The following is a 22,712-nucleotide window of genomic DNA, read 5'->3' as shown; positions in this document are numbered from 1 at the left end:
CGTGGTATGACAGGAGTTGGTGAGTAGGTAGCGGCTAATAGTGACATACAGTACAAAAGCATGCTGCTCGCCATACTGTTGTCAATGAGCTGTCGTATCTTTGGTCAGATCTTTTGCCCATACCTCGTCAGGTACAGTACAAAAGATCTTCCAGTATCGTACGGACTGGCTCATTTGGGCGGGAGTATTCCCGGCTTGCTCATTCCTTCTTCAGGTGACTACTGAATTATTATGAGAGTTAAGCCTTGTGCGTGTAGCCTTGCTGCGCGGGTAGCCTTCCCTGATGGCTGGTATCCGTAACTGCGGGAACAGGCGGAGTACTTGGAAACCATTGGGAGGCGTTTCCTGCGGGAACAGCTAGCGTACTGCGCGTAAGGACGTCACGTCTCTGAGCATGGTGGGTCCTGCGGATCCAGTTGGTCTCTGCGCAGGCGGGTTCAACCGCGCAGACGTCCGTTAAGGAGTCTTGCGGGTTCAACTGCGCAGACGTCCCTTTTCAAGGTGAGTCTTGCGGGTCCAACTGGGCTCTGCTGGGACCTACCTCTTCAGTAGTATATGCTACACTCGTGTATATATATGTGTTTGGTCCTGGCTTTCATCTCCCATCATTCTTTTCATTCAAATAATATTCAGATTAATCTCTCTTAACATTCTTTTGTTCAGACTAATTTAGGCAAACAAAGATGAATGCTTTAGCTGCTACAAACCGAAACTTCAAACTGGCAGCTCGGCTGTTGGGTTTAGACTCCAAACTTGAAAAAAGTTTGCTCATTCCATTCAGAGAAATCAAGGTTTCAATTCTTTTGTATATATACATTTGATGCTATATCTATACATTTTATCTTATCGGTCAGATTCAATCTTTCAAGAAAGTGAGAAACACCTATTTGAAAAAAATGATTATTATTATTATTATTATTATTATTATTATTTTTTTGTATATTTCTAATTAGAAAGTGATTTTGTGAAGCCAATGGTTATTTACACAAATCTTGTAAAAAAACCATATTTTTTGAAATATTTATGATTCTGTAATGTATGATCACAGGTTGAGTGTACAATACCAAAAGATGACGGTACTCTGGTGTCTTATGTCGGTTTTCGGGTCCAACACGACAATGCTCGCGGGCCCATGAAAGGAGGAATCCGATACCATCCCGAGGTTCGCTTTTATGCCATTAATACTGTCTTAATCATCGATAAATCAATATTATGCTGTTAAAGATCAATGTGGTTAATGTTTTGAAATATGCTTGATGAGATCAGGTTGATCCGGATGAAGTCAACGCTTTGGCACAACTGATGACGTGGAAAACAGCAGTGGCTAATATTCCATATGATGGAGCAAAAGGAGGAATAGGATGCAACCCAGGAGAATTAAGCATATCTGAACTGGAAAGACTTACTAGGGTTTTCACACAGAAAATACATGATTTGATTGGAATCCACACAGATGTTCCAGCTCCTGATATGGGAACCAATCCCCAGGTTTATACTATTATCCATTTTAATTTTTAATTTTTTTTTAACACCTTAACTGTAATTATGCTTTTACTTTTAACAGACAATGGCATGGATTTTAGATGAATACTCCAAGTTTCATGTGTAATCACCTGCTGTTGTTACTGGAAAACCTATTGTAAGTTAAATTAACATCTTTAATTTCAAACTCATAAATTTATATTCATTTGGAAACTATACAAAATTATAAACAAAAAAATGATTTTTTTTATTTAAATTCAGGATCTTGGTGGATCACTGGGTAGAGATGCTGCAACCGGAAGGGGTGTACTCTTTGCAACAGAAGCCCTTCTTAACGATCATGGAAAGAGTATTGCGAGTCAACGCTTTGTTATACAGGTAAAACCTTATTCTGTTGACCAATTGACCAACTTTGAATATAACATTAAAAGTTTGATTTTTGTTGCATTATAGGGTTTTGGAAATGTTGGTTCATGGGCTGCTCAACTTATCCATGAAGCCGGTGGCAAAGTGGTGGCAGTTAGTGATATTAGTGGAGCGATCAAGGACAAAAATGGAATAGACATCCCGAGCCTGCTCAAACATGTTAAGCAACACAAAGGAGTCAAAGGTTTTAGTGGTGCAACTGGCATAGAATCTAATTCTATTTTAGCTGAAGATTGTGACATCCTCAACCCAGCTGCCCTTGGTGGTGTTATCAACAGGTACTTTTTACAATTTGTTTCAACTTTTTAAATTGATTTATGTTGTCTATGTTAATATTGAAATTTCATGATTTTTTATGAAAGGGAAAATGCAAATGATATCAAAGCTAAGTACATAATCGAAGCAGCTAATCATCCTACTGACCCTGAAGCCGATGAGGTTAGTAGTTTATGACCATTTACTTATATCAGATCTTATAATTTTTTTTGCTAATAATCAGTTAATCACCAGTATGTTTGTTTTTTAATACACAGATCTTATCAAAGAAAGGTGTTGTCATCCTCCCTGACATATTTGCAAATTCAGGAGGTGTTACAGTCAGTTACTTTGAATGGGTTCAGGTATTTCAAAACAGTGTTTGTTTTTTCTATTGTTTCTGAAGTTTGGGGAGGGGTATTTAGGTCATTGCACTCCATTTTAAGTTTACCTCCATTTATTTCAGTGTAATTAATATTATTTCTTTTGTTACTCGTTTAATGATGCAGAATATTCAAGGGTTTATGTGGGAAGAAGAAAAGGTTAACGCAGAGCTAAAGAAATACATTCAACAAGGTTACAAAGATGTGAAGGAAATGTGTAAAACTCACAACTGCGATTTGCGTATGGGGGCGTTTACATTGGGGCTCAATCGGGTTGCACGGGCTACGGTTCTTAGAGGTTGGGAAGCCTAATAAACATAAGAGGAAGCTATCCAAATAAAACGTCCGAGGGCTTTTATGGACGATGGCTGTTGACTTTAAGTTGTTTTTGTGTTTTTACATGAACCCGGATTCTTGGGTTTGATTTGTTTTTCTTTTAACCTATGTCCAATGGTTTTCGAATGTTTTTTCGAAAACTGGTTATGAAATATTTAAAACTTTCAAGCATGTGTTATGGTGAATTTTGGTTATTTTAGGAAATGTTGTGGCCAGTGGCCATAATCCATGGAGTTTTCTTCTTGGTTGTGTTGCTAACTTTTTATCTTTTGATCAAGAATTCACTTGTTTCAATTGCGGTATCTTTATAGCATGTGTAGGCCTACAAGTATTTTTTAACAAGCTGAACTGAGCTTGTTAAGCTCAAATGTGGCTCATTTAACTTAAGAGAGCTCGAGCTAAGGTTAATTAGAGCTCTATTTCTAAAGTATGTGCTCAACTCGTTTAATTTGAGAGCTCGAGCTCCAGTTAACTATAGCTATTTCTAACGCTTGTGCTCAACTTGTTTAACTTTAGAGAGCTTGAGTTCGAGCCTGACTCAATTATTATCTATACATTATATTTATAGAGAGGTTTATTACAAAACACCAAGTATTTTCGAGAAAAGGAATCAATTTTTTCTGCAGTTTGTATTTTTAAAGTTCTATATACACATCTTTGTTTATATACATACAAAAGTTATTAAACTAATTTATTTTTAAACATTTACCTACACGTGTTTAAATAATTTTCATGATAAAGGATAGAATACAATAATCCTTAACGTACAAAAATACATTTATTCACGAAACTGATTCTTGAAATCACATCCCAACATCTTGGAATCATCAATACATACCCAATTAATCATCGATTCACCGAAAAAAACAGATTTGGATCGTTAATCGATAATTTTTGACTTTCTTTTAAGCGTATTATGATTTTCTTGAGCGTTTTTTTTTTATTTTGGCTTGAGCGTTTTTGTATTTTGAATTTGAGCGTTTTGTTTTGCCTTCCTTTTGCCTTTGAGCATTTCTCTTGCCTTGAGCGTGATTCGCATACGTTTTTGTACATTAAGGATTATCGTACGATAAACTGACTCTAGAGCTGCACTCAAGCTTGAACTTAGTCAGAATTAGGCTCAGGTTCATTTACAGTTTTGCATCCAAATAAACAACACATACGATGAAGTCAGACAATAGGTATTTTTGTAAAAAACAGATACCAGCTAATAAAGTTCAAATTCATGTCTACCCAATGATTCACAGTCAACATTCAGACTTTCAACAATACACAAAAGACCAAAATCAAGTAGGAACAAGATTGTGACCTTCATCCGCATCTCCTACCAAAAACAAACAAACAATGATTGCAAACAAAACAATAAGAACACGAACAATTCTTAGACCAGAAAACCGACACGTTTCTTTAGTTTCAGGAATAAGTTCTTGGCAAATGTCATCATCACTTGAAGACACAGATTCTGAAGTATCATAAAACTGCTCATCATCATGATCAAACTCGTCACTAGGATCAAACAAGCACCCATTTTGATCATACTTTGGTGTGCAGTCCAGATCATATTTGACCAACAATGGGCTTTTTGAACTTTGACTTTGCGGGCTTTTGACTATTTGACTTCGGTTCTCTGCATTTGAAGCTTGAAGAGACTTCACAAGCTTTCTTGGTGTTGTGTAAATCTTAACATTGTCAAATTTTATAAAAGATCCGTCTCGCTGCAAAAAGATGATAACTTTATTAATAAAGATTCAAAAAGATAACTGTGAATTTATTTAACTCACCTCAGGGCTAGGAGTTTGCCTTCTTGATTCACTTTTTTGCAAGAATCTTGAAAGCCCGTTTGCATAATCACCTTGTTCTTCAGAATATTCATTTTCACAATCACTTTTATTATCACCCGAAAAAAATCTGTGTTTTAAAGAAACATCCTCCCTGCCATTTCCGTGCTTCCAAAGCTTTCGGTTTACACTTCGGTTACAATCAGTTTCTGAATATGGCGAATCGACCACAGTGCTATACCCGTCAAAAGTACCCATGGTTTGCGATTCGTGTGACACAGTTTGACTGCTTTGGTTCTCAAACTTTGACCCTTTTTCAGTCAAGATTCTTCTGGCTGTTTGTGTTGCTTCAAAGGCAGCTCCTTTAACATAAGCCATTTGATCATCGTCACACTTCTTCATTTCCTCAATTATCAACCTAAGTTCCGACATTAAACATTTATAATCCAAACACTTCATTAAACAATTAATCATTTGAATGGCCATCAACCGTTTCTGAGACACCCTTCCGAAGCAGGCATATTCAAAATCTTGATACCAGATAAAACCAACAACCTTGCATATGCTTCAACAACTAAACCGTTATGTTTAGCTAAAGACATAACTAACCCCATATGTGAACTTGTCATCATAGGCTTCTCCAAAGCCCAACAACCCTTTGACACACATCGTTGACTGTTTGACTCGAAGCACACCGCCAGTTATCCGATTCTACAAGAGCCTTTAAACATAAAGCTGCACCAGATGATAAACTCTCATGGGTAGATAATAAAGAATCCGAAAGGGGTTTACAAAGAGAGTGAATAATTCGTCTTTTCTTGTCATCAGGTGTGGTGGGGTCCATCGAGTATCTAGCAATGGTGGGGACCACTTTTGAGCAGGCTTGGTGAAGAGCAAATGAGGCTACAGTTGATGTTAAGTTTTTGATGATGGTGGACATGATGTTGTCGATTTGGGGCACAATTTTGGGCCATGAACACGTGCAAGAACTTCATACAGTGAGATTGTGTATTCACCGGATGTTAATCCGGTTTCTTTAGTATTGGAAACTTCCGCAAGAAAGATTGGGATTGCATTTGAATCCAAATCTTTGACATATGATTTTATTGCTTTCATGGCTGATTTTCTACTATCTGTATCTTTATCAAGATTTTCAAATTCTTGTTTAAGCAGAGGGCTTAGATTTCTTCCCATTTCATGAATAAACTGCAAAAGAAAACTGCTTATTATTCTACAAATTAGTTAAGAGGGGGCAATTCCAGCATGACCCTAACACGACATGTAAATAATCAGATTTTGGTTAAGTAAACGAGTCGTTTTTGGGTTGAGCTGTTTATTCCTTAAACAGACCAACCCAGTAACGCATGTATGACTCGTTTTACCCATTTATTTGTTAACTCCCGAATACGGCTTACATGCTTACAGCTTAGGGATGAGCTCGGGATGGTACTGGTACCGATCCCGAAAATCCCGATCCGGAAAAATTAAAATATTTGGTACCGGTACCGAAATGTTCGGTTTGGTACCGGTATTTCGTGCAAAAATTCGGGAAATACTGGTACCGTACCGATACCGAACACTAAAAACTTGGTACCGATACTGATACCTATTACAGCTTGATTGCACTAAAGGTGTAAACGAGCCAAGCTAAGCCCAAGCTCATTTAGGCTCAAGCTCAGCTCATTTAACTTAAGAGGACTCGGGCTCGAGCTCGGCTCATTTAGAACTCTATTTCTAAAGTTCGAGCTCAGCTCGTTATATGTATAGCTATAACTTTTTGTATAATAAAATTATTTATTTTTGTTTACTTTTATCATAATTTTATATATAATTATAATTATTATATAAATATATTAATGCAGTTTTGACTAGCAATCAAATGGCTCAAGAAAACAATGATTTCATTCAAACGATTTGAACTGAATGATTCGGTAAACAAGCTTAAAGCTTACAAATTCTTTATTAGAAAACAATCAACCGACTAAACTATACTCTAAATAGCCCTATTTATACTAAACAAGAAAACATAAACTAGGAATTTGAAATTTAAACAAATAAAAAAGATAACTAAATATAACTTTTAAATAATATGCCCTCGCAATCATATATACTTAATATATTAGGTAAAAAATTATATAAATAAAGGTTTGCATAGGTTTGCAAGCCCACACAAGCTATGTAAAGCTCGGGCTCGAACGTTAATAAATGAGCCACGTTAAAAGCTCGAGCCTGAGTTCGAGCTCGCTTAAGCTTGGCTCGATTCAAACTTTTAGCAAGTCGATCTCGAGCAGCTCACGAGTGGCTTGGCTCAATTCAAACTTTAGATTATTGATGATCACATATGTCAATGATACTTCTCAAAAGATTTAACAGTTCAAAAGGATAAAGCTAAAAGATTTAAGTGCAAAGAAAACAGGCCAAACAGATTAAAGACCATCAATCAAGAATGTATTTAAATATAATAAAATAAAAAAAGATAAGCTTTTTTAGTATAATGATATACACTTATAATCAATCAATCATACATGACACACTCATCATCTATAAACTCAAGCAGCCAAATCTTTATAAACTCAAATTCAAATTCAAAATCTTATAAATTTTCAAGAACCAGTTAAACCCTAAAAGTTAAATTCTTTATGGGTATCTAAAAACCCATTCGATTTAACATACAATTGAGTTCAAATTGTACCTGTAATCTTCACCTGCTTCGAACCGGAGAATGCGGGGTTATTATTATTATTATTATTATTATTATTATTATTATTATTATTGCAAGATTTAAAGAATTTTGAATACGAAGTGATAGTTTGAATAAAGGGTGTTAAATGTTAATGTTGTTGAATGTATAAATGGGCACAATGGATTTTGTGCAATTTATTAATAATTGAATGATCCAAGTATACCCCCCCAATTGTATTTTGGGTTTCCATTTTAAATCAAATCTTTGCTTATATTTTATTAAGGACTAGGTTATGTACCCATGTGTTACACGGGTTAGACAACTTAAATTTTGTAAATGATAATTTTTGATAAATAAAGTTGAGTAATACATTAAGTACGAAGTTAAATTATAACTACTATTCACAAATTTAAAAATAATCATAAATCTCTAAATATTTCTTTCGATACAACATTAGATAATACACTAAAAATATGATAGCAACTAAAGTAAAATAGTATTATGAGAACATAAACGGTACAATCAAAACAATACGAACCAACCATCAATAGAAGAAAACGTTCGGTTAGTTGAAGAGTGCACAGTAAATGAGAATCAATATGGTTTTGATTGACAAAATATGGATAGAAAGAAAGATATTACGGTTACATGTGAAAACAAGGCGGGTCAAGTTCAATTAAAGATTCACGTGTTTTTAACAATGAACTCGTTGGATAATGAAAATGTTCGGTTTATAAAAATGTTTTATAAATAAACCTAAAGTTTTTTGAAACTATAAAATACGTTTTGTAAAAGTAATTAGAGAAATCATTAAACGAAAAATATGTAAAGTTAACTTTAAAAAATAAGTATAATTAATGAATAATAATAGGAGAGAGATGCGGGAAAAAAAATAAGGATTCATAAGAGAGTGACATGTGACATAGGAAAAGTTTTATTTTTTATATAGTATATATATGACTTCATAAATTAAATATATTTTTTTAAACAAAATTGTGGTAATTATATATATAGATAAAAAGCAAATATTTGTGTCACAAAGTTTGTAAGCTACTCACTGTTTTCTCCTTTAGTATATTTGTATTGAACAAAATACCAATGTGTTGTGTTGGTCTGTTGGCTGTTGAGTCTTTGTTAAGATATAATGATGGATAGGGCCCAGGTTCAAATCCTGGCAATTGCATGTGTATTTTTTTCTTTTCTTATTTGTAGTTTTTTGATATTTGCACTGATAGGTATAGATGGTCCTTTATTTTTTTACACTTTCAAGTTTATGCCAATGTTATAATGTAATAAAACTTAATAGCTAATAATCAATATATTTTTGTTATTTTTTTTCATGCTTAGTTTTAATATGTTTTTTGGGCATACTAATTTATATTTACGATTTAGTTTCTGTATAATTGATACCGACCAAGTTTAGATCGTGTTGAGGTCGCAAAGCGTGGGGCTTTTTTGGTTCCGCACGGGTTTTGTTAATGAATTTATATTTTGGTTTAGTTTCGGTGGTGCCATAGCCCTAGACCAACTTAATATTTTCGGTTCGCCAACGCAACGCACGATTTTTGCTTTTTTAATATGTTAATTTGTAGTATTTGGGGCCTTGACGAATTTGTCTTTTTTACTAGATTACACATTCGGCCCGGCGCAACGCGCCGGAGATATTACCTAGTTTTGTTATTATTTTTTAGGTTTGTTGAGTATTAAGGAATTTGGATAATCTTTTAGAGTTTGAATAATATTGTATTTTAAAAAATCATGATATCAGATAAATATACAATATTGTTTTCATACTTTTGATATAAATATACTTCTAAGAGAATTTAGGTTTTATGAAAATGGTAAATATTGAATTCTATGGTCAAGTTATTCTACAAAAGGTAACAAAAATTAAAGTGTGAGAAGCCATAAATAATTGACATGTGTTAAGTGGGGACCAGGGGTATATAGGTAATTGTACACATTTTATCTCTTCACATGCAAGCAAGGCACATGTTAATACTCTCATCATTTTAGAACGTCTATAACTTTTTCGTATGATAATTGTTTAAAAAATTCATCATAATAACAAACGTTTTTTTATCTTTAATATAAATATGATTTTTGTTATATAAATTTAAACCAAAATAACGTCATTGTGTCTTTTCGCTTATCATTGTTTCTTTTCGCACATCATTGTGCCTTTTCGCTTATCATTTTGTCTTTTTTCGTCATTGTGTATTTTTCGCACACCATTGTGTCTTTTCGCACATCGATGTGTCTTTTCGCACACCATTGTTTCTTTTTACGTCATTATGTCTTTTCGCACACCATTGTGTCTTTTCGCACACAATTATGTTTTTTCGCTTACCATTGTGTCTTTTTTCGTCATTTTGTCTTTTCGCACGCCATTGTTTCTTTACGCACACCATTGTGCATTTTCGCTTATCATTGTGTCTTTTTTCGTTATTGTGTTTTTTCGTCATTGTGTCTTTCAACTCATCATTATGTTTTTTTAAATGCTAATAACACTGTTGTGTAATAATAATATGCAAAAATAATAATAAAATAACAACAAATTATCTAATACATAAAACATAATGATTAATACATGTTACACAATAACTTGAAACGTAAAACACAATGGTGAATGCGTATAACACAATGACCTAAAATGTAAGACACAATGGTGAATACGTATAACACAATGACCTAAAACGTAAGACACAATGGTGAATACGTATAACACAATGACCTAAAACGTAAGACACAATAGTGAAAATATATAACACAATGACTTGAAACGTAAAACACAATGGAAACAACATATTACACAATGACTTGAACGTAATATACAATGAACGCAATACTATTTTTCTCAAATTAAGTGAATTTGTCATATGTCAATCCGAATAAAATGCAATGAACGTATTACACAATGACTAAAAGTTAACGACGAACAAAACGACACAATGACGTAATCTTTGTTTTAATTTTTGTCTTTAATATGAGTACCAATTGAAATATATAATGATCAAAATTTATAATACAATTCATATGAAAACTCAATTAAAAGACACAATAAACAACAAAAAAACACAATTAAAAACAACAAGCCACAAAATTAGACTTTAGTTTGTATAACGAGCTCCCAAACTTCCGTCCCTTACGATAACCACTTAACAAAGTCAAGAATATCAATATATATTATTCTATACAATGTTTTAAAAACCGGTATGTTACTTGTACCGGATTGGGCTAAAAAATGTTGAACCGGGTTATACCGGAAGGTTCAACTGGTTGCATAATTTACATTATAATTTCTTATAAATGTAATTTCAATCCAAAAATAACCCAAAAGTAAATGATTCCATAACAAAAAATAAACCAAAAGTCAATCCATATTAAAAACATAATGCAAAAGCACTCAATTTTAAAATAAAATAGTCTTAAGTTTACACGTTTGAATGTTAATTGTTTGGTTAAAAGTAATTTTGAAAAAATATGGGCCGCAAATATCAAAAATTTCTCTGACATAGAACCGGTTTGCCGGTAAAAACCGGTATTTTAGACAAAAACCGCCAGTACGATGTTCTAGCAAACCGGCCAAAAATACCTGACTCAAAATATCGGCCTGTTATGCAAAATCCGGTTTAACCGGTTCAACCGGCCGGTTGGAACCGGTTTTTAAAACATTGATTCTATACACCTAGTTAATCCATCAAAACCCTAAGATTGTGTTAGCTCGATTATAATTCGTGAAAACATATTATCGTGCAATGCGTCTTGGAGAAGTGCCATCATATCATTTAATTAATTAGTTTTCTCTGAGATGTCCTACATTTGCATCATCATCAACAAATCCTCTGTCCCAAAGGTCTTAAGATTGCAACTTGGTCTTGACGAACAAATACTCTAAAACTCATATCCTTTCCTTTCGAATGTTGGATCGAAGAAGAGGTTGAGATCTTCCAGACATCGATGCAGTAGGCATGATACTAGCTAGTACTCTCGCAACACTTCGTTTGAACTCGATAACTAGCTTTGATGTCGCTATATATGTTGGTTTATTTGTAATACTAAATATACGACTCTATAAAACTCGTTACTTTATTCATTCAAGTCTGCTTAAATAGCAGTTACATACAACTGACTCAAATCAACAAAACAAAACACAGATTACTTGAAATTACAAACTACGATATTAATATTCGGTGACAGATACATTACTCTTTGAATTATTCTCAACACACAACAGGAGTCACATGAAGCAGCCATTTATCAATCTCAAACCATGGAAGTAAAGATCAAACCCGAACCCTTGAACTTCTCAGCAGTGATTCCATCAATACGGTCTTTCATCTCCTCACCCAAATAGTTTTTCCAATCTCCGATCACTCCTTTTCGGAAGAAATCTCGCTTTTCCACGTCTATCAGCTTGCCAAACTTTTCCACACCCGTCTTGTTCACCTCTAGACTTCTCATATTCTCAAAACTACACAACTTAACTATCTCCCTCACCACCCCTTTCTCGTCTTCCTCTGCGGTTATCGGATTTCCCATGAACACAGCCAACTTCCTCACCACCTCCTCTGGCTGTTCCTTCAATTCCTCATACTTCAAGAATAGAATCTTGTTCGGATTTTCCAAGCTAGCTCTCCAGTATGACAAAACATGTTCCCAGAATGGCCCGTAGTCTGACACCCCGAGACAGAAAAGCTCAAACGCTTCATCTAAAGAAAGGGGAGGCAGCTCTTTGGATCTAATTTTGTTCATGAAATGCCACTTAGAAATCAAGACGTCTTTAGGGTCCCTACAGACGTAGACGAACTTGCCTGAACTCATGCAGGCCGGTAACACAGGGCGAGCAAAGTGAGTACTAAAGAGTCGAGGAGCTGGGGAGTTGGTGTAGTTGGTAATAGGATAGGATTCAGCATCGAGTACCGGAACGGTGCTTTGTGGGCTGTGATTGTGCAGATGGTGGTCAGAGAAGCTGTAGCGGTGACGGTTAAGGGTAGAGAACATGAGGGCTTTGAGCCAGGTGGTGCCGGACTTCATGAAGGAGGCCAAGAAGATGTCGGTCGGGTGAGACTTGAAGTAGGCATGTAGAAGCAGGTTGGTTTTTAGGATCACGGGGCTTATCCAGAAGCCATTGTAGTTATGCAGGTGTTGTGTCCACCATCCACTGGCTTTGGGCAGTGTTTCTATCAAATGTTTGTGCTTCTCGCAGATCTTGCTGTACTCGGCATCTTCTTGTTCCTCTGTTCCTGGTGCATTTGTAAAACTTGACATGACGAAGGAAATTATGTAAAACAAAGTGCAAGGATCATCCCTTTTTATGCTTAATGCACATTTAGGTACGCTTTCATTGTCATGCATTTAAATACGAAGACAAATCTTTTCTTAATCTTAAATAAGATATGGTTTGTAATCAATAAGATTCATCAAGTATTCTTAATTGAAATCCTTCATACTATATATAACAAAATATTGTTTTTGCTCGGTTTGGGAGGGTTTAATCGTTTAAACTAAAGAATTTGGTAAGAAACTACAGTTAGTTTAAATTATGATAAACAACTACAATATTTTAGGTTTTAAATATGTATTATTTTTGAAACCCTGAACTAGTCGGTAAAACCCGATGGTGGTAGCATAGAGTGAAAGCGAATTTGGTGGATATTTGCATCGTCCGTTTTTGGAACTAAACCTAAAAAGTTCGTTAAATTAATAACATGTTAAAAAACAATTATGCATGGACGTTGGTAAAACCCAACGATATCGGTTACGTTTGTTACGGTATAAGCAACGTTGGTAAAACCCGGGCGTTGTCGGTCTTTGATGTTGAGGCGGTGAGTTCGGACAGTTTTTGTCATGTCTGTTACGGTTTCGGTTGCATTCATTATGGTTCCAAACTAATACAAAAGATAAAACAAAAGCTGAGATGGACCAATAGGGTGGCGTAGGTCGTTAAAATCGGGTTGGTAAAACCCAAGCGTTGTCGGTCGCGATCGTTGAGGCGGTGAGTCTACATGAATTTGGTCGGTTTACGATATGCTCGTTACGATACCAAAACTAAAAAAATGCGTTCGGTTGTCATGATACCGGAACTAAAGCGAAAAATATATAAAAAATGAGGTGGACCAATGGAGTGACCGGGATCACTAAACCCGGGCGTTGTTCAAACCAAGAATTGTCGGTACCGGACGTTAAGGTGGTCAGAGTACGCGAATTCGATTAGTTAAAAAAAAACAAGAAAATAAAATTCAGTTAGTATACGGAAGAAAAACTAAAATCTAATATTGTTGTATCTTAACCAAGATTAAAACCAAGGCACATGGGTAGAACAACATTAAACCAACAGACTTACGGAGCCCTCCCACACAGGCAGAACTTACTTCTGTGTTTAAAAATCATGACACTTAATTCACTTATGTGACACCAACAGTCTCCTTTACTATATAAATAAATAAATATAGATAATGTATGTTAAGTTACATCTAAAAATGACAACAAATGTATAATATATATATTTAATGTATACAGAATAAACAAAATAATGAAAGAGAGAAAATGCAACTATTATATGAAAATTTAATGTATAGACGACAAAAGAAACCCAATTATCAAACTTCGGGTCAGAGCATGACGAGTGTTTATCATAACATTCCGAGTTAATTAAGTTATATAAGGTTGGTTGCTTGTAGTAGTTGCAATGGAGCTGTCTAGGGGTGCCCATGCCAATAACTTTGGGCACTAAACGGCTACTCCGGCCAACCCTCACTTCGCCAAGAATTTAACAGGAAAAAAGGACGTCCATCTTCAATCAACTAATTACAAATTTATATTTTTAACATTTTTCTTTAACTTGATTGTTAGTTAAAACAACTACATCATTGTTAATTGATAAGTTAGTTAAAACCCCACTTCGTACGTAACAATGACGTAATACTTTAACTTGTCATTTTAACTTGAACCACTACACATAGTCTATCCATCGAAAGTTTTTGAAAATGACATCATTGTTTTTGAAAATTAATGACCCTCTATATTATGCATTATGGTAACAATTTGTAAAAATCTATCCATCGAAAGTTTATTTCTGTTGTGGTTTGGTTCAAATCTTGAGGTGGTTTGGAAGGTTGGGATTCGTACTTATACACTCATCTAAAAAGGTTTATTCGTCAAATTCTAGGATGCGTACGTATTCCAATAGAATGAGTATGGACATCAAGTTTCAAAAAGTGCAATTCATACTTAAAACCAAAAGAAATAATAAATTTTAAGAAATTATATAAATAGTAAGGTTGTCACCGACATACAAAGCATTGTCATACTAAAAAACACTACAAATTTATTTGATACCGTGCACGAGATAAACAGATGCATAGTTACTAAATTTATAGTTCGCTTTAGTATGATATATAATGTGGTCTAAATTATATATAAATATTATAATTAGTTCTTACACTTTTGAGTAGTTTTTGAGTTGGTTTGTATTGAATAATACTTCTAAGTGGCTTATAACTTGAATTTTGTTTGTTTCATGAGACAATGAGCTAAAATGAACTGTGTTTACTAAACTTGAGATTAACGAGTGAATATTCGAATATATTTTGTAATTGTTAATACTAGTAGTAACTTATTGTAATTAATATTATTACTACTATTATTAATATAGTGGTAAGTCATGAAATAAATTCAAACGGCGGTTAAGAGAGAATTGATTTTAATATTATTAGCTAATTCCTACATGTTAACGTTTGGTTTATTTGGCCAGGGACTTCAAAACAAAACAATGGATGTGCTCAATTTAAGTGATTTAATATCGGAAGTCACAAGGAAAAAAAATCAACATGGGCCATTGTCATGAAAGTATCATTAAATTGGTTAAGGTTCGATTAACACTCTTAAAATTTGGGCTGGTCAATCTCTGGCCTAGACAAGAATTATGACCCAGTGAAGCCTCTAGGTTAGAGAATGTTAACTTGAAGCAAAAGTGAAAAAGAGAGAGATATATATACTAGGGACACTCATACACCCTTTAATATGGGGCGTATTGCTTAATATGGGGCGTATTGTACTATACGCCCCATATTAAGGGGTGTTTGTCTTTTATGTTGTACTTTATATGAGGCGTATTATGCAATACGCCCCATATTAACGTACAATACGCCCCGTATTGTATAATACGGGGCATATTGGTTCAGTACCTATATGCAGCGTATTATACAATACGTGCCATATAGGTTCAATTTGAATAATTAAGCCATACGGCTCCTCCTTTCTTCTCTTTATTATATATATCTAACTATCTATATAATTGTCTACCATAAAATCCTATGTGTCGCTCTCACATTGCTCCCTCCCCTCTCTAGAGCCACCAGATTGCTTGATTTCTAAATAAAGGTCTCTCATTGATTTGACCCGTTTAACCATTACACGGGTCATAACATCTCTAGAAAAATAACCCTTATTTATTTTTATTTGCATTAGTTAACCTAAAATGGTTATTATAATTACAAATTCTCCATTCTCTTTGTTTGCCATCTAAACCCTGGATTAAGATCTGCTTTCACTTCAGATTACGCGATGAGCATGTCTTGATAGGTGAGCACCAAATCGATCTTTCAGATTTCATACCAGCTTCCAACGCGCGATTGAAGCTTTATCATATTATTTTTGTTCTTCTCTGTTATCCCAATCGGTATCCATGGTTACTCAAGGTCACGATAGTGGGTCAGTCGTTTGTTTATGTTTGTTTTAATATGCTAAAATTTTAGTTGTGTCAACCATATGGCTTTAATTATGCCGTATTTGATGAACATTTTTATTTATGAGAGCCTTCTATATGTGAATTTGACTGCATAGTTGCATTTATAGTTCGGCTATGACTATTTTGTGTGTATTGCTTAATCAAACTTTAATCGTATCTGCCATATTGATATTGAAGAGACTAATGTGTTAATGGCTGATGAGTATATATCTCATCCGTTTGACACAGCTACATGTATTGCATCTAGCTAATTTAAAAATTTTTAGATAAAAATTAGTCATAAGAACATTAAAATAGTAAAATTGATATGTAAAACAGTAAAATGATATTATCACAAAGGTGTATATATGATTCGGAAAACATGAAATAATAGAATATAGTCTTCAAAATTAAAAGGGTATATTTTGCTCTTGAAACTCAGTTCCGCTAAAAGATTTTGTTGAGTTTATCTAGCTTCTTCAAGTATAAGTTTGGCGAGCCACCATAAAGATAAAAATCTTGTATTTTCATAGCTTTGATAAGAGTTTTACATTTAAGTCAAATGTTCACAGGAAATCGAATACATACACTGTTTTTTAGAAATATGCTTTGCTATGATTTGTTTTGCGGGTCAGATTCGTTTATATAGTTCAGGTATGTTCCATTGTTCTGCGTGTCCGGTATCTTCTGCATATTTTGTCTGTTTCGCGGGTTAAGTTTATTTTGCAGACCATCTTTATTTCTGCGAGTTGTATGGCACAAGATTAAAACATATTTGAAACTGAGAACTTTTGAGAACCATGAGCGTGGGCGAACCTGTCGGCAGTCAATACAATGTATGTGACTTCAAAAGTTATTCCATCACGACATTGGCAAAGAGTAGTGATAGTATTAACTTTTTTCCAGCATTTGTTTTTAACAGGAAACTGGCATGACCAGGTCTCCCCTTTTGCAGCCTGTTGTATAATACGGTTAGTGATTCTGAACACTTAGGTCCTATAATAACTTCATACGATTAGTGAATTCTAAATACTTGGTCCTATAATAACGTCGGAGAGGTTTTCCTAAAACTTCTTCAACTGCATAACGACTTCGCTCAAATACCAAGTCTCACATATGTTTAAACTTTCAGTTTTGAGTTTGTATTTTAATATGATGCTATCACCTATTCGATTTTTTTTATTGAATAAAGGCAACCAAAAACCTCACCAATCGATTATTCAAGATAAAACCAAGAACTTCAAAGTCATGAATGATAAAAGGGATCTCATGTGTAAGTTGAAGACAATAGAAAGGTTAAGCATTTATGCTTTTAAATGATTAATACCTTATCTTGATGTTATGAACTTATTAATTTAGTATATTCTTTTATTATTTTGTGGTTGTAGGAAATTGAGAGTTCAAATCACTTGCGAGTGATTGCCAAGAAGATGAAGGAGGGGGACTATTAAAGAATTGAAGATACGATTTATAAAACTGAGTGTGCTTTTTTTGTTAAGGTAGGTTCAGAACACGTTGTTTAGAATACTCATTTAGATGTATAAATGTGATGTATTATAGCTCTAAACAAAATAATATACATATGTTTATTTTAAGGATCTCTTGCAAGATACGAGTCAGGTAAGAATCGTTTGATCAGAAAACTTTGTTGATGAGATTCGAATACAACGCTGTAACCGATTACAATGCATTTTAGTTCAAATAATCTATAGTGTTGTTCATATATTATTATTTCATCATAAACATATAAATAAAACTTTGTATTTTGCATTTTTCAAGATTGTTTGTTTCACGATAATTACATAATTATAATAGCTCAGCTACCGCCGCCGCATCTTAATATTGTTCGCTTTGGCCGAGACGTACCACCATCGCCTCACGGATTTGCCTCAGGAGGTCACTCATCCTGATAAAATTCCCATCAGAGCACACTTAACTGTGGAGTTCTCCTCTCATCTACTACCATTAAACACCCGAAACGCGTTGTGATGGAGAATGTATCCATCTCCTTATAAAGAAAGCTTACTTCTCATCTTCAACCGATGTGAAATGTCACAATAATGGATTCTACCAACTATGGTGGAAATGATGAAGATTTGGGGAAGGGGTGAGGGTTCAATTCAAATTGAAATGAAACTATAAACCCGAAACCAAAAAAAGAGTAAATAAATAAACAGAAATGAAAAGAAACAAACAACCAAAAAAATCGAACCCCTTTTATTACTATGACCGTTTAGGTTTAAAACTTACAAAAAAGCTGGAACACCCAATTTAAGAGTTCTGCTATGAGTTGAAGAACGTGTATTAATTAGTTTTGATTCTTGGCGATGAATTGAACATACAAGAAGTTTTCAGGTTTTCAGTTATTCATCTTGCTCATATATGAATCAGATTAGTCTAATATATATCATTTGACTACAACATTAGTATGGTTGGCTGTCTAACTTGGTAAGAAAATGATAACCAAAAATTCATATCCCATTTGTTTAGATAATGTTCTCACACAAATATAATTATCAAGTAGCAACATTGTCGACTTGGGTCATGTGTGCTCGTATGAAGGGTCATAACAAGTTATGAGTAAATTGAGTTTGGGTGAAAACAAACACAACACACGTTAGACTTGGTTTAATTATCCGATCTTTCAATCGGGAATGCACTAGTTTGTCTTTACGCTCGATGTGGTTTAATAACCGAAGCATATCTGGCATTTGAAAAGATTCAAATGAAAGATAATGTTTCATGGAATGCATTGGTTTCGGGTTTTGCACAAAGCGGGAATTATGAGGAATCGCTGAAAGTATTCTCGAAAATGATTAATTTTGGTGTCGAAGTGAATATGTTTACATACGGGTCTGCGGTTAGTGCAGCTGCAAATACAACAAACATTACACAAGGTAAACAGATTCATGGAAGAATGATAAAAACGGGTTATAATTTGGAACCCGAAGCGTCTAATGTTTTAATAACTTTATATTCAAAATGTGGGAGGCTTGATGATGCAAAAAGCGAGTTCCTTGAAATGAATGACAAAAATGAAATTTCTTGGAACGCGATGATAACAGGTTATTCACAACATGGGTGTGGAGACGAAGCTATAAAGCTTTTTGAAGAAATGAAACGGGTCGGGTTTACACCAAACTATGTGACTTTTGTGGGTGTTTTAACCACATGTAGTCACGTACGGTTGGTAGACAAAGGGCTTGAGTATTTCAAATCCATGAGTCAAGATTACGGACTAGTCCCACGGGCCGAACATTATGCGTGTGTTGTAGACATTCTGGGTCGGGCCGGGCTTTTGACCCGTGCACTTGACTTTATTGAGTCAATGCCGATCGAACCCGACTCGATGGTGTGGCGGACGCTTTTCAGCGCTTGTACAGTTCATAAAAATAAAGAAATTGGTGAGATTTCAGCAAAACGTCTTCTTGAGTTAGAACCCGAAGACTCAGCTACATATGTTTTATTATCGAATATGTACGCGATTAATGGAAAATGGGACGATAGAAACCGAACACGGAAGTTAATGAAAGATAGAGGCGTGAAGAAGGTTCCAGGTCGAAGCTGGGTTGAGATTAAAAACACGGTTCATGCATTTTATGTTGGTGATCGTCTTCATCCACGAGCAGATGAAATTTATGAATATTTGGATGTTCTTAATAAACGGGCTGCTGAAATCGGGTATGTGCAGGACCGTTATAGTCTTTTGAATGATTTGGAGCAAGAACAAAAGGACCCGAGTAGTTGTATACATAGTGAGAAACTAGCGATTACGTTTGGGCTTTTGAGTTTGTCGAATAAGATTCCGTTGCGTGTGATGAAGAATCTTCGCGTGTGTAATGATTGTCATAATTGGATAAAGTATGTGTCGAAGGTTTGCGAGAGAGAGATTATTGTTAGAGACTCGTATCGGTTTCATCATTTTGGAGGGGGGGTTTGTTCATGCAAAGATCATTGGTGATTTTGGTTAACTTAAAGTTATGTTATGATCATATTGTTGTTTTAGTTATGTACCAGAGGCAAGATGATAATATTTATCAACCTCAAATTGGCCAGTGAAGGTGCATCAGCACTTTTATAGTAAACATCAAGAGCAGTCAAGTTTCAAAGTTAAATGGTATCATGCTGCAAGTGCAATTTAGTCATCTGAGTTGAGGTCAGTTCACTTTCTCTGTTAAGCTATCTTCAACGCGTCTGTTGGAGAGTGCCCGGCAGAGGTGGCAGTGCACGCCACAAGGCAGTGCTGGGGGTTCGGTTTAGACAAGGAGAAGCCCTTGTCTAAGGGCCATGCCCGAAGGTTTTCTGGGCCCGGTCGCCTTTATTATTATGTCTTTTTTTTGTTTTGTTTTTCCAAGTTTATTTGTAATGTATCAATCACTTGTACACATTTATTTTTCATTGCATATTATTTCGAATATAGTAATTGGGTAAAATAATAAAAATATGTACATCTTTATATTTTGAACACACTATTTATATACTTCAAGAGAGTGTAGTCTTGCTTCAACATTGTCTTGGCGTATAGACTTTTTTAAGAGTGTGTGTTACATTTTCATGCTTATCTTATCTTTTATCTGTTTCTACTATAGTTTACCATTCACTTGTTGCTTTGTTTTGTTTTTCTTAGTTGCATGTCAAGTTATTTGAAATGCATTATGCATATAAAAAAAAAGAAAGGAAAAAAATAAAGTAGCCTACCATACATTCTTTCAACATGTGTTGGAAACTTTTATACGAAATGGAAGGTGGTTATTATTTTTTGTTGTGAGTGATCACTCATTTTCTTTTACAAATCTATCTTAGTCCCAGTTCTTTCTCTATGAACTATTATAAATGTTCAAAAAAAGTAAGAAAAAAACGTGTAGAATGACAAATATTATCTAAAGCAAGAATATTTAATTGTTTCTCTCAAATTTCAAACAATGTTTTAGAACTTTTGATTAGAAAAATGATACGAGCTAAATTATCTTAAAACGGTACTTTAAACAATAAAATGATGCTTCAATAAACTTCCAGTTATAAAAAATAAAGTCATTTAGAGTAGGGGTGTGTTTTTTAACCGTACCCGAATAATGAACCATATCCAAAGCGACCCTAGACCCAGATAACCCAACCCGAATTCACCTGAACCGATTAAACTCCTAACCCGAACCCGAGATAAAATATTCGGGTATTTGGGTTGAAATACCCAAATTCGGGTTGACCCGAATAACTCGAAGTATAGTACATCGATGCATGTATGATGTATCCCTAACTTTTATAGGGTGGTTTAGCGGTGAAGTAACAAATTGACCTTATGCATTTTGTTTCAGCTGTTCTCAAGACTCCAATTAATATCGGATCTATCACATCTCAATGTATTAATTACCATAAAGCATGTTGAGAATGTATCTTCAATTTAAAAACTTAAATCGTATAGTATTTAAACCAATATGTATTGAACATGTTTCTTCAATCTACACAAGTATTGATCGACAGGTTACAACACTCCTTCATCCCGAGGATTAAAAAGATTGTATGATAACAGCTGAGGTTTATCTCCATTACTTTGAGCTCATAGTTCAACGTTATCTTGTAACTTTCGTTCGGTTTTTGGTTTTGTTAAAAAGAAGTAATGAATTTTGAGTAGTAAAACAAGATTTAAAAGCAAATATTCTACTAAAAACAAAGTCTTTTAATGTAGTTTTGCTAAATATATAAAATCATGTTTGGTGATTGCAAAACACATAAGTGAAGGCGTTGGAGTCCTGTTATCCAATTTCCTAAACCTAATTATATAAAACTAAGCAAGATATGGATGTATACAAAATGAGACAATCTAACGACCAACACGAGAGAGTGCCGACAACGACTTTCTCTGAACAATGATAAGGAACACCATTATAAGTTTATAACCGACAAAAACCGGTTGACCGGCATTTGCGCCACCTGTCCAACTAGGGTATTTCAGCCAAACCGAGTGATGGCTTGCGCATGCTTTGCTCGTATACAAACCGAGCCAACCCAAGTCAATCCAAGTCGAGTCGATCGGCTAAAACTCGAACGAGCTTTTTCGAGCATTACTTAAATCTTTTCACTTTAAAATTGTCTATAAAAAGCAACTTTAAAGTTAGATATAACATACATAAAATAAACTAGTAACTTTTTGACAAACTTTTGTAACTTACAAAATTTTATATGAAATAAGTTTACATTAAAAGAAACTTTTAGTTGCCTGAAAACGTAAAGCGAATAACTGAAATTATGAAACTGACGGGGTAAAGGAAATTTTAAAAAACGAGCTGAAATTAAACAAGTTTTTTCAGAGAGAGTGTGGCATAGTTTGGACTGGACAGACCTAGGAGCTCCACATAAATGAAACCAAGCGGTCCTCTTTTATTCCCAAATCCAAAATTTCTTTCTAGGGTTTAAGCAGTCATCGCGAAACACAATGTCAGACTATTTGCCCTTTGAAATCCAAGACAAAATCCTGAAACTGCTTCCCGTGAAATCACTCATCCAGTTCAGATCAGTCTCCAAGACATGGAAGTCTTGGATCGACACCTCTGATTTTGTCAATAGCTATACCCGCCACATTCAGCACCATTTGCTGCTGGTCAGGTATGCTCCACCTGTCGTTATTGATAACAATAATACAA

At 34.6% G+C, this 22,712-nt stretch overlaps 1 protein-coding gene and 3 pseudogenes across 3 annotated transcripts; 2 read left to right on the top strand and 2 right to left on the bottom strand.

The window, feature by feature from the left end:
• Nucleotides 1-602: 602 nt before the first annotated feature.
• Nucleotides 603-3,086, top strand: LOC143561664 (glutamate dehydrogenase B-like; annotated as a pseudogene). Its single transcript, XR_013140352.1, has 9 exons — nucleotides 603-791; nucleotides 1,049-1,162; nucleotides 1,267-1,488; nucleotides 1,565-1,639; nucleotides 1,744-1,860; nucleotides 1,936-2,186; nucleotides 2,271-2,346; nucleotides 2,442-2,528; nucleotides 2,673-3,086. The product of XR_013140352.1 is annotated as a glutamate dehydrogenase B-like (transcript).
• Nucleotides 3,087-4,006: 920 nt separating this feature from the next.
• Nucleotides 4,007-5,854, bottom strand: LOC143561649 (protein SINE1-like; annotated as a pseudogene). The gene is made up of 2 exons (XR_013140348.1): nucleotides 4,664-5,854; nucleotides 4,007-4,597 (listed from the first exon to the last, which is right to left on the bottom strand). The product of XR_013140348.1 is annotated as a protein SINE1-like (transcript).
• Nucleotides 5,855-11,411: 5,557 nt separating this feature from the next.
• On the bottom strand, nucleotides 11,412-12,742 carry LOC143561648 (cytosolic sulfotransferase 5 pseudogene; annotated as a pseudogene).
• Nucleotides 12,743-18,714: 5,972 nt separating this feature from the next.
• LOC143561647 (pentatricopeptide repeat-containing protein At4g13650-like) lies at nucleotides 18,715-20,497 on the top strand. Its single transcript, XM_077049666.1, has 2 exons — nucleotides 18,715-20,154; nucleotides 20,231-20,497. Exon 1 carries the CDS (start codon nucleotides 18,800-18,802, stop codon nucleotides 20,033-20,035), a length of 1,236 nt encoding a protein of 411 aa, XP_076905781.1. The 5' UTR covers nucleotides 18,715-18,799; the 3' UTR covers nucleotides 20,036-20,154; nucleotides 20,231-20,497.
• Nucleotides 20,498-22,712: the final 2,215 nt, after the last annotated feature.

The sequence above is a fragment of the Bidens hawaiensis genome, unplaced genomic scaffold (genome assembly GCF_021521415.1).
Source record: "Bidens hawaiensis isolate Kalapana, Puna unplaced genomic scaffold, B.hawaiensis_p1.1 tig00020767_1, whole genome shotgun sequence".
NCBI lineage: Eukaryota > Viridiplantae > Streptophyta > Magnoliopsida > Asterales > Asteraceae > Bidens > Bidens hawaiensis.
This window is presented reverse-complemented; position numbering and strand designations above follow the sequence as displayed.

Excerpts from the sequence above, each read along its gene's own strand:
- LOC143561647 (XM_077049666.1), top strand. The coding sequence starts at position 18,800 with ATGAAAGATAATGTTTCATGGAATGCATTGGTTTCGGGTTTTGCACAA.